The 12,394-nt window shown below is 37.2% G+C and overlaps 1 protein-coding gene across 6 annotated transcripts in view; it reads left to right on the top strand.

Annotated features, from left to right (window-relative positions):
- The window catches only part of LOC139731194 (CUB and sushi domain-containing protein 1-like), a 60,258-nt gene extending 52,607 nt beyond the window's left edge, over nucleotides 1-7,651 (top strand). For all 6 annotated transcript variants that reach the window (XM_071642073.1, XM_071642077.1, XM_071642076.1 and 3 more), the window contains 4 exons: nucleotides 4,639-4,719; nucleotides 5,059-5,154; nucleotides 5,604-5,691; nucleotides 7,110-7,651. In XM_071642073.1, coding sequence (XP_071498174.1) covers nucleotides 4,639-4,719; nucleotides 5,059-5,154; nucleotides 5,604-5,691; nucleotides 7,110-7,596 — 752 coding nt within the window. In that variant the 3' untranslated portion in view covers nucleotides 7,597-7,651. The remainder of the gene's footprint in view (nucleotides 1-4,638; nucleotides 4,720-5,058; nucleotides 5,155-5,603; nucleotides 5,692-7,109) is intronic.
- Nucleotides 7,652-12,394: the final 4,743 nt, after the last annotated feature.

Genomic DNA, 12,394 nt, shown 5'->3' on the forward strand with positions numbered 1-12,394 from the left:
TGGAGTAACAGAAAATTCTTATCTGAGCTACAGTATGAGTAAAACAGCGAGAAATTTGAAAGGAAAACACACAGATACACACCAAAATTTATACATTTACGCGACCCGAAAACAAAAATCCAAAAATAAGACTTCAGTATCGTAACATGAAGGCCTATGACATGGAAATAATGATTACATGTCTTTTCGATAATCAAGGGAAAATTCAGCGCATGTTTTCAGTTATCAAACGCTTTTCATTGACCTTACGTTGACATTGTGAAGAACATTTGAAATAAAGAGGGCACAGCGTAAATGAGTATGAATAGCCCAGAGAAAAAAGAAAATCCACTCATTACAGGAGCGTACTTTACATTACGTGTGAGTTACTTCATAAGGTAAATGGATTAAGATGAAAAAGTACCTGAACAGCTGTAGTATAATAAACTAACGAACCAGACAATTCAATACTCTGTGACTTTTCGAGTGTTGAATTCTCCTGCTTCTCGTTTCACCGTGAAACGTGATGATAGTACAGTGCCAGTGGCAGACCGAGGCCCGGAGCAGACAAAGCACCGGAGGGGTACCATGTGCGCCAGTCCAACGCCCCGCCAGCCCCAAACCCCAGTCCGCCACCGGCGCGTAATTGGTTACTCTGTTATAAATACAAAATGGAAAATACTGATCAATCGAAAAGAAAATACACATCTTATAAAAATACATTAATCAGAATTTTACGTTTTGAGAAGAAAAATTGTCAAAATTTCAGTTTGATATCAAAAATACCTGCAAAGTTTTAAACCGGGCGATGAATATACAGAGCAAAAAAGTAGAGATTGATCAAATTAAATCGGACGATAATTTGATTAACAATTCTGTTGACATTGCCAATGTTTTTAACTCTAATTTTTCTCAGATAGGTGAATCACTTGCTCAAGATATCCCGGCCACAAAACAAAATTTTACTGAAGTTTTAGGTCAATGTAACCCAAATTCCTTTTTTTTTTTATTCCAACGAATAGGTATGAAATTATTGATATTGTTTCCTCTGTTAAAAATAAGCGCAGTTCCGGTTATGACGGTATTGATAATTGTATTCTTAAAGGAGTTATATCTGCAATTGCAGACCCTTTGACTCATATCTTTAATTCATCAATTTCTCATGGTATATTTCCTGCTAAAATGAAATTTGCGAAAGTAATACGAATATATAAGAAGGGTGACAAACTGGATATCAGTAATTATCGCCCAATTTCTTTACTATCTTCATTGTCTAAAGTATTAGAAAAAATAATTTATATTAGAATTATTAAGTTTTTTAATTTGCATAAAATTTTTACAAAGTCTCAGTTTGGATTTCGAGAAAAACATAGCACTATTCATGCAATCCTTCATTTCGTTGATAACGTGGTTAACGCAATTGACAACCACGCTCATTTAATTAGTTTTTTTTTTTTTGGATTTCTCCAAGGCCTTCGATACAATCAATCATAACATTTTACTTTATAAGTTATCACATTATGGAATACGTGGGAAGGCCTTGGAGTGGTTTAAGAGTTACTTAGGTAGTAGGAAACAGTTTGTTACAATCAAAGATAATAATTCAGTTATAAGAGATGTCAAGTGTGGTGTTCCACAGGGAAGTCTTTTAGGACCGTTGTTATTCATAGTATATATCAATGATTTTTCTTCTGTTTCTGAAGTACTTTCTTTTATTCATTTTGCAGATAATACCACTGTTATTTTTGCTCACAATGATGTTGATATTTTAGTCCAAAAAGTTAACACAGAACTGTTAAAAGTTACTAATTGGGTCAGGGCTAATAAATTATCATTGAATGTTCAAAAAAAAAATGCTTTTCAGTAACACTGTCGAGGTATTAAATTGTAACATAGTTTTAGATTATATTAATTTAGAAAGTGTATCAGATTTTAAATTTCTTGGTATAATTGTTGATAATAAACTGTCTTGGAAAACACATATTTATCATATCTGTAAAATTATTTCACGTAGTATAGGTGTTTTGAACAGATTGAAATTTTATATTCCTCAAAAGTCATTACTCATGTTATACTCCACTTTGATACTGCCCTATTTGAATTATGGAATTTTGGCTTGGGGTAATACTCATCATACCCTCTTGAACAGAGTGTTGTTACTGCAGAAAAAAAGCCCTCCGTATTATTTGTCATTCTCCTACACGTTCACATACAAATTTACTGTTTGCGTCTAATAAGTTACTAAAAATAAATGAGTTGTTTTTATTCAACTTAGGTCAATTTATGTACATGTTTAACAACAGTTCACTTCCATCTATTTTTGATTCAATGTTCCTTAAAAAACCAATCATTACACTCCTATCCCACCCGACGTTCAAATGAATTCCATTTACCTTTTTTCCGAACAATTTTAGGAAAAAAATCATTAATCTACACTGGTCCAAACTATTGGAATTCTCTGAATCACGATATAAAAACAGCTCCCTCTTTGTATTCACATAAACGGAAATTAAAAGCCTTTCTTTTGCAATTTTACAATAACATTTGTCATGAATCGGATTAGTTTTACACGTTATTCATTTTGATACCCCTTTTATAAAATCCGCATAGTTGTTTACACATTGTCGCTCGTACTGGTTGACCACCGCCAAGTTCGTGAATGAAGTTTTGGGTTAAGTTTTAATAGTCATGCAGTTGATGGATTTTTCTTCAGGATCTGCACTCTATACGCTTATATGATGAGGGAGTTTTTTCCCCATCTGGACTTGTCTCCGTCTTGTTTTTGTTTTCCATCGTCCAGCTCTCGTGTATCGTTATCTCCGTTGTGCTAGTCTTGCTTCCTGTCGTAGTCTGTCTTTTGCGTTTAACTATAGGCTCGTCGATGTCCCAGTGTCGTTTTATGTCCGTTTATATGTTAATGTTGTCATTTTGTGTTTTTTTCCTTTTCTGTCTGACTCTTTATGGGCTTCCATTTCTATTTCTATTTTGTCAATGTTTTTAAACGTTTTTTCCTATTTTTTTCTTTTTCTGCTGTTACAACTATTTTCGCTGTTGTTGCTTCAGATATTTTCGTTGCTGTCCTGATGCCGATAATTGTTGCCAATATTTTCACTGATTCTTTCTCTCCTGAGGGACCCACACTCTACAAGCTTCGTCTTTTCAGCGGGTCCCTCCGTTTTTCGCCTTGTGTACTTTGATATTCCACTTTATTCAAATTTACTTCAGGCATTGTAATGTATCTTTACTGCAAGTATACAAGTACTGTTTTACTCTGTTAAACTCACTTTGTTGTTGTTTTTTTTTTATATGATTCTTATCACCGAAGAAAGAGTGATGTATGTTATGTTATTTTTTTTTACTGTCGAGAAACTGAATAAATTTGAATTTGAATTTGAATTTGAATGTGCTAATAGAACATGCTTAATTTCAGTTTAATCTGACAATCCCTTCATTGTTGGTGCTCCAGTGGTTTACATTCTGTGTTTTGTCCCTTTCATGGCACAACTAGCACGACTTGGTGAAGATTAAGAGCCTGATTAGACCCTGTACTTCATAGCCTCTTTTCTCAGCTCTCACTTTTCCTGAGTGTGTGTTTCTTTCCAGTATTTAGGTAGTTTAGGGGAGTCCACTTGAATTGAGTTATACATCATTATAAAGCTTAGGGTCTGCTCTTTTAGAATCTGCCCTTAACTATAAAAAAAATCGACTTTTTGTTTGTTTTGTGGTGCAGGGTCACATATGACAGTATCATGGAGGAGGGGGGGGGGATATCATTTCAATCTGACCTTGCTAAATATGTTAATAAAAAAAAAATCCTCAGAACTTAAATATCATGGATGTAGTCCCTTTTGAATCCAAACTCTTCAATTATCCGATGATGTGATCTAATGAGAATAATTATGTCAAACGCTAAAAATAGATAGACCGTAATAGAATGGTGTGTTTTGAAATTTTCCTCAAACTTTCACTGATGTGTTCTACTTAGGTTGTTGCCTTCACTCAATCCACATTTCTCTTTGGATTTTGGTCTCCTTTAAAAGGGAGATCAGTCAAGTGGCTGCTTATTCTAAATTGTGACCAGTCATCATGGAGTGATAATCAGTTTACTCCTTGTTGGTTTCGCAAATTACTTTGTATTAAGAAGGTGATATTTCACGACTTATACATAAACAAGACACCGACAGATAAATTAATGATCATTCAGTGAAAAACCTGAGCTATGAGAACATAACATAGAAAATATAAACTTTGACTGCGGTGGACCCTGTAGGAAATAATACACAATAATTATTATAAGTAGCATCTATTACAACTTTGCAGAGTTGAATACGTTTCCAAGATTTAAAGGCATTTCAAGACTTTGAAATTAGGACAGAATATATACTTTTGAATCAAGAAGTCAAAATTAGTATTTTGTCATTCTCAATTCTCCGAATAATAACCTTGTTTTGCCAGTTTGATTGTTAGATATCTGCTAATTATATTATATCGTCAGGATTATGTTTCGCGTCAAAGATGCTGCGGTACACTTCTATGTCCAGTCGTGACGGAAGTACTCGTATCATAATCATATAAACAAATCGTTTATAAACCCAGCCGGAGTTGATTTCATCAATATTGTCTTATAATAACGCTATCATTATATTTTTCGTTTTTAAGCGATTGGTACTCTGCCGAGGTCAACGACGGCATTCCTTCCGATGACCGTCGGTAAAAGTTTACCGACGTTGTCAAAAGCAGGTAATATTTCGAAATACGACAAATAAATAATTGTAAATAGATTTTGTCGAAGATGTTTGAGTTTGTTCGTGAAATATTCATTTGTATTACCAAATAAAGAATGTATAGACCCCAGGAAAATATGTTATGTCTAGATTTCTTTAGATATTAACGAATTCTAACTGTATTTTTGAAATGATTGCTTACGACAAATACATGTACAATTATTGATCCGTTGAGGACGGACTGATTTTGCTACACCACACATTTCCCATAGACACCTGCCCGAGTATACTCGGGCATATTGAAACACCTGCTACAGCATTTGAAGTGATCATTAATGATTATTCCCTTGTCCAGAATTTCTGACATCGACTTTGTCTACTACCGTTGAAGATGAAACTACATCCCCAAGCCAATCACGGCCATTGGTGCCTGGTAAACATTCATATAAAGGTAAGTGTTAAAAATTGTCTATTATGTTTGATTTCAACGATCTTCCCGGAGAAGACCAAGATGTAAATTTTAGGATCCATATTCACAAAATACGTTTCTTTTTCTTTTTCATTCATTGTATTTCCTGAGTATCCCCTTGTGTTAATTTCTGCACACATAAAGTCTTTGTGGCACATGCATGAAACCAAAGATGTGTATCGTGTTACTTTAGTGATTATTTTCTGGTAAGCTTGAATAAACTCGCATTATTTTTCCGAGAAACCCATCTCAGCAATACTCTTGATATGTGGCTTGGTAGGTCTAAAAAAAGAAAAAGAAAAAAGAAGAAGATGGGGAAGAAGAGTATGTAATCTGATAATGACGATAATAGAGGGTTGATAGTTTGTGTTGAGACTCTATCGATTTATTTCTCTCCCCCTCCCCCTCCCCCTCCCCCAATATGTTAACAGTCATAGCCGGTGCATGTGCAACTGTCGCTGGGGTGATCCTGTTCCTCATTTCCGCTGCATGTGTCAAGTGCCTGGTGCGGAAACGAAGGTATGTGAGCTAACTCTGTTTTTGAGACTTCATGTGTCAATAATTGTTGTGATATCATGGCACGTTCGATCAATCATCATAATCAATTGAAAAACCTACATATATTACGATGGCACACTTTTTTTTTTCAAATAGGAACCATCTCCGCCATTACCTCGTCAATAATGTGTCGCTTTGATATACAAGATGCATTATTGGGCCTTAATAGCATTCAATCATTTTTTATTAAAAAACAAAACAAAACAATCATTTAGTAACGGGTGAATCACAACACTGTGCAGCATAGTGGAACATAATCATGATAATCATTATTTCACTTATGTTTTGCAATCCGTTCCGTACGGGAACCTGGTGTCTTGCATATGTGACCGTGCACCTCAAAACGAACATAAAGTCGCACACACTGATTTTGCGTGAGGACTGAAAATAAGTGAAATGGGTCAACCTAGCCGAACTTGACTTTTTCATATTTTCTGAAAGAGCGGGTCTTCTTTTACATTATGCTAAAATTTGGTATCATAAAACGGGCAGGAAAGTGTGTTTTTTTAGTAGTTTATCTCGAACATATTTGGTAGAATAGTGTGATTAGGTGTGTCTTTAGAATCCCTTTTTCATTTCTGAAAAACCTTGTCCACACTCTTCACTTTCAACTCTAATAACTTTTAAAAAGATAACTTTTGAAAGGATAGTGCTACTGCTTTGAAAGTTGGCATTAATTATGGACAGAATGTGTTAATGACGCATGCTTAATTTCAGTTTAATCTAATAATCCCTTAATTGTTTTTACTCTGGTGGTTAACTTCCTGTTTTTTGTCCGATTCATCGCACTGCCAGCACGGTTTGGTAAAGATTAAGCGCTTGAATAGACACTGTACTTCAGAGCCTCTTTTCTCAGGCCACACTTTTCCTGAGTTTGTGCTTTCTTTCCAATATTTAGATAGGATAGGAGAGTCCATTTGATTTGAGTTATACATCATTTTAAAGCTTAAAGTGTGCTCTTTCAGAATATAGTCTTAGCTGAAAATTCATGTCTGGCGATTTTTTGTTTGTTTTGAGGTGTAGGGTCACATATTAAGTCCATGGGCATTTCAGAATTCAGTATATAACGGGAAATGCCGCAATTACAGTTACCAGGGGCGGATCCAGGAATTCCGTAAAGGGGAGGCGCCTTCGGAAAATTAAAGGGGGGGGGGCACGCATCGCCACTGCCATTTTTTCTTTTATTTTTTTTCGTTTCAAAAAGAACTAAAAAACTAATTGCGTCGCGTCCCCTCTGGATCCGCCACTGGTAACTATGCTATCCAGCGCGTCATAAATGTACGGTAGCTCCAGCAACATGGCCTTAGAGTTGACCCAACAGATCTCATTGCCCGTTGTTTTTTTTTGTTTTTTTTTATGGCTCCCTGCATGCTTTTTAGAAATCGCAAGGAGGTAGAGTCTGACGCGAAGCAACATGTCCTTGACGGAAAAGTCGGCTATGATCATACCTCAGGGAGCATAACGAACTTAATTGCGATCTCTGATACGACAGGAGGACAGACGAATCAAGCACCAAGCTCTCACAGTGCCGGAGTTTATTGTCATGGCAACTATGGAGACAGGGAGACTTCAATGATCAATAATCCACCGTACAGTAGAGTTACCAAAATTTCTACTGATGTCAGCCTTGAAGCTCAGAAAGATTTAATGGTTGATAATCCACTGTACGGTAGAGTTAACGCGATTTCTAGTACTGACAACTTACGAGACCGGGAGAACTCAATGGTCAATAATCCACTGTACATTGCAGCTAACGAGATTCCTAGTATTGGCCACTTGGAAAAACGGGCTGATCCAGTGGTCCCAGATCCACTGTACAGTACTGTTTGTCGTAAGGATTGGGAAATCACTGAAAACATGACATAGTAATGCTTGAAACTTTGCAACATTGCAAAAATGCAACATTTTATGAGTATTTGTGTTTGTGCCTGTGTGTGTGTGTGTGTGTGTGGGGGGGGGGGGGTGCATTGATTATGTGACCTTTCAAAAAAAAAGGTCGCCACCCACAAATTTTCCGAAACTGCATACTTAGAGTTTTGAAATGATATACAGCTCCATTCAAATAAACCTTCCTAACCTATTTAAATGTAGAATAGAAAACACATACTGTGGAAAAATGTTTGCTGAGAATAGAGGCTCAAAAGTACAATGAGCTAATCAAGCGCTTAATCTTACCAATCTGTGCTACCTGTGTAATGTATACCACAAAAAGCAGAATGTAAAATTCCGCAGCAAAAGCAGGGAAGGGTTTACTCGATAAAACTGCAAATGATCATGATCTATCAACACATCCTATCCATGACTTATACCAACTTAAAAAGCCGTCGCACAACCCTTTCAAAAGTTAATGAAGATTAAAGTGAAGAGTGTGTAAAGAGTTTGTTAGAAATGAATATTGGACTCTAAGACACAGCGAATCACACTATTCTACACAGAAAAAAAGTGTTCGAAAAAATCCCACTTAATAACACAATGTCCACTTTGTCTTGTGGTCCCAATCTTACTTTTTCAGAAAATATGAAAAACTCAAGATTAACAAAGTCGACCCATCTCACCTAATTTGAGTTTGAGACAAAATCACCTCTTCCGTGTGCGGGAATGTTGTTTGTTTTGTGATGCAGGGCCATAGTATGTATTTATATGTATATATGTGACCATGCACCTCAAAACGAACATAAAGTCGCACACACTGATTTTGCGTGAGGACTGAAAATAAGTGAAATGGGTCAACCTAGCCGAACTTGATATTTTCATATTTTCTGAAAGAGCGGGTCTTCTTTTACATTATGCTAAAATTCGGTATCTTAAAACGGGCAGGAAAGTGTGTTTTTTTATCAGTTTATCCCGAACATTTTTGGTAGAATAGTGTGATTAGGTGTGTCTTTAGAATCCCTTTTTCATTTCTGAAAAACCTTGTCCACACTCTTCACTTTCAACTCTAATAACTTTTGAAAGGATAGTGCGACCGCTTTGAAAGTTGGCATTGATTATGGACAGAATGTGTTAATGAGGCATGCTTAATTCCAGTTTAATCTGATAATCCCTAATTCATTGTTGTTACTCTGGTGGTTTACTTCTTGTTTTTTGTCCCATTCATCGCACAGCCAGCACGGTTTCGTAAGGATTAAGCGCTTGAATAGACACTGTACTTACAGAGCCTCTTTTCTCAGTTCACACTTCTCCTGAGTTTGTGCTTTCTTTCCAATATTTAGATAGGTTAGGAGAGTCCATTTGATTTGAGTTATACATCATTTTAAAGCTTAAAGTCTGCTCTTTTAGAATGTGGTCTTAGCTAAAAAATCATGTCTGGCGACTTTTTGTTTGTTTTGAGGTGGAAGGTCACATATATAATATATATATATATATATATATATATATATTAAAATATAAATGTGTGTGTGTATATGCGTGTGTGTGTGTGTGTGTGAATATATAAATATACATATATGTAAATATACATGACACTGGATTAAAAACAAACAACAAAAAGCGGAAAAACATGGATTTTTAGTGAAGGGCAGATACTTTAAGAAAGAGCAGATCCTAAGATTTAAAATGAAGTATAACTCAAATCAGATGGACTATGAAAAATGAAGGGATTATTAGATTTAGTTGAAATTAAAATGCTGTATGAACCCTCTATGTCTATGATTAACATCAAATTTCTAAGCAGTTCCATTGTTTTTTTCAAAAGTTATTAGAGTTTAAAGTGAAGAGAAGTGAAGAGTGTTCAAAGGATTTTCAAGAAATGAAAAGGACCTCTAAGGCAAACCTGATCGCACTATATGAAGAGTGTGTTCTCAAAACCGATAAGTCCATACTTGCCAAGTGGAGATATTTGCGATTAAAGGTAAAGAAAAATAAAGACAATAATAAGAAAAATAATGCTTCTTTTGACCATAACTTCAAAAATGTACCCGAATATGTAAAGACTTATGTCATTTAAAAGGTATCATTTTTTACTTTCTGACAGAAACCGTACTTCAAAATCTTCAAAAATGGATTTATTCGGTTTTTTTGCGAACAAACCTTTCATATACTCTAACAAAAAAGGATTGTAGAAAGAAACTGCTTAAAACCTAATTTCCCATCTATTTTACAATCAAATACAGAAGAATCATGTAGAAGAATGGCTGCTTCAGAAAATGTGGAACACTCGAAATTGACTTGATTGACGCGTTACACATTTCTTGACTCCTCACGAAAATCAGTGGTGTGACTTTTTGTTGGGTTTTGTGAATATGCACGGTCACATTATGTGTAGTATATATAAACACATATAAGCAGTTAAATTCCAAAGGGTGTTTAATTGATCCTTTTTCCACGAAGTTGGATTTTTTTTTGTAACCTGCGAAAATATTTGAAATCTTTAGCAGGTACAAAAAAAAACCCACTATTCAAAGAACTGCAATTTTCAGTTCTTGAAAAAACAATAGTGAAGACTCGTAGAGTTATTGACGCACATTTTCTCCATCCTATTTTGAGGTACAGTGCACTCCCGTTACAACGAACACGGTTATAACGAAATTTCGTTAGAATGAAGTAAAACTTTTGGTCCCCAAATTATCGCCATTAGAGTATATGGTACAAAATCCGCTCATAACGAACACGGTTATAGCGAAATTTCCGTTATAAGGAAGTCTTTTCCGAGCGCCACTGACAAAGAAAAACAAAAGAAATGTGTTCCGTTATAACGAAATGCGGATCGCTTTCGAAAATATGTAGTGGAACAAGCAAGAAGCAACGTACGAGTTCACAAGTGCTCACAATCCACTACAATTTAACTCGAATTTCTCTGAAACTGCCTGAATATCTCAAGTAGTGTATTGCACCATATCACAGTATACCTGGAAGTGACAAATACTAAAGATGTGAAAATTTTAAAGACCTAATAAAATGGTTTAGGCATTTTTTTCTCAATGATGTAATAATATCAAATGTTGAATTCTAAGTAATTCTACGGTTGTGCGGGTTTTTTTACTGTTCTGAATTTTGTTCTATATTTGTTAACATAATGGATGCAATTTCCTCGGTTTTGGAAAACTTGCTATACTTTCGCCGCATGCGGCGCACTATCACTTCTAAATTGTGATGACGTCTAAGAACGGAGTCGTTCACGACCAGTCTAGCCGTAGCCAGCGAGCTGGCAAGGCTATGCTAGCGCAGCGCAGCGGTAGCGACAGCCGGCCGGCGGCTGCACTGGCTAGCGCTGGCGGGGGAGCGAGCTAGCGAGCGCATAGCAGGTGCTGCGCTGCACTATTGCCATTGGCTAAGCCTTTAGACAAAAGAATATTTAATGAACTGTATCGGATTTAATACTGCCAATAATACAGATTACAACTGTGGTACGCTTGGATATCCATTATTTTCGGCAAACTCGCGAAATAGGCCCTACCACTGCGTGTCTGTACTAATAGTAATACTACGGCGACTCGCTTGTTTCAGCCCCACCGTGTGGCGTTCATCTCGGTAGGTAAGCACGGCGGTGGGGCTGCCTTCCACAGTGAATACTCGTGAATGCGGCGAAAATGACTTCATAATATGGCCCTCGACTAATTTAACGGCCAATTTAACCATAAATACAACCCTACCTAACCCTAAACCCTAGGAGGACCTACCCTTGCTTGTAAACGCACGGGTACGGTGCACGCGCACTGCGGTGGGGCCTATTTCACGATAGCCCCACCACCACTGCGTGTCTGTACTAATACTACGGCGACTCGCCTGCTTTATAGGCCTAGACCTACTCGTGAATCCAGCCCCACCGTGGCATTCATCGGTAGATAAGCATGGCGTTTGGGCTTCCTTCCACAGTATGATTTTTAGCATAAAACAAAAACTACTCGACCAAAATTGACGATAATTCTTGGTATCGTTTTTCTTAGAAAATGGCGCATCTAAATTACTGATAACAAATGTTGCAGAAACTGACTACGGGAAACTGGTTAGGCCTTTTTTTTTCTTTTTTTTTTTGAGCCACGACCCACCCTGTTGATATCCCCCTAACCGTTGGGCGTTAGAGTGTAGCCTCTGTACTACTACCAAAGATTCTGCTATTACTACTCACTAGTCTACTAGACCTAGTGCCGTAGTGGTAATAGCACTACTACTAGTAGTAGTACTAGTAGACTACTATAACTACTAGTAGACTGTTACTAGATCTACTACGAGACTACTACTGGTAGTTTCACTTGTAAGCGCCGGCCGACGGGCCAGGCCACGGCCGGGACGCTCCCGCTTGCTTGCTGCGGCCGGAGTAGCCGCTCACTTTGTGAGCGAGCTGGGCCTGTTCTTCTAATCTACTTACGTACTAGACAAACAGTTACAACTTACAATGTCAATCATGTAGAATACAGGTTGTATATCCTTTCTAACGTTAAACTATATGGGGGCATACCAGACATACCACTCTGTATTTCCCAGGCGATCGTTTCCGTGAGGTCTATTCTCGGGCTTCAGTGCCATGTTCATACGCTCTTGCACTGGCAGCGGGGGAGATGCAGCTGGTTCACATCGCTAAGGGCGGACTCACACTGTGCGATTTTTACTGCGATTTACCCTTTGCGATGTCGCACGACGAGAAATCGCACAGTGTGAGGATGTCTGCGATACGACAACCGGCGATTTGGGGATATCGCAGGGATCGCAGCTCCATCGCAGAACT

This window comes from Diadema antillarum, unplaced genomic scaffold (assembly GCF_040938485.1).
Source record: "Diadema antillarum isolate AM-2024a unplaced genomic scaffold, OU_Dant_1.0 seq00000365_RagTag, whole genome shotgun sequence".
In the NCBI taxonomy this organism is placed as follows: domain Eukaryota; kingdom Metazoa; phylum Echinodermata; class Echinoidea; order Diadematoida; family Diadematidae; genus Diadema; species Diadema antillarum.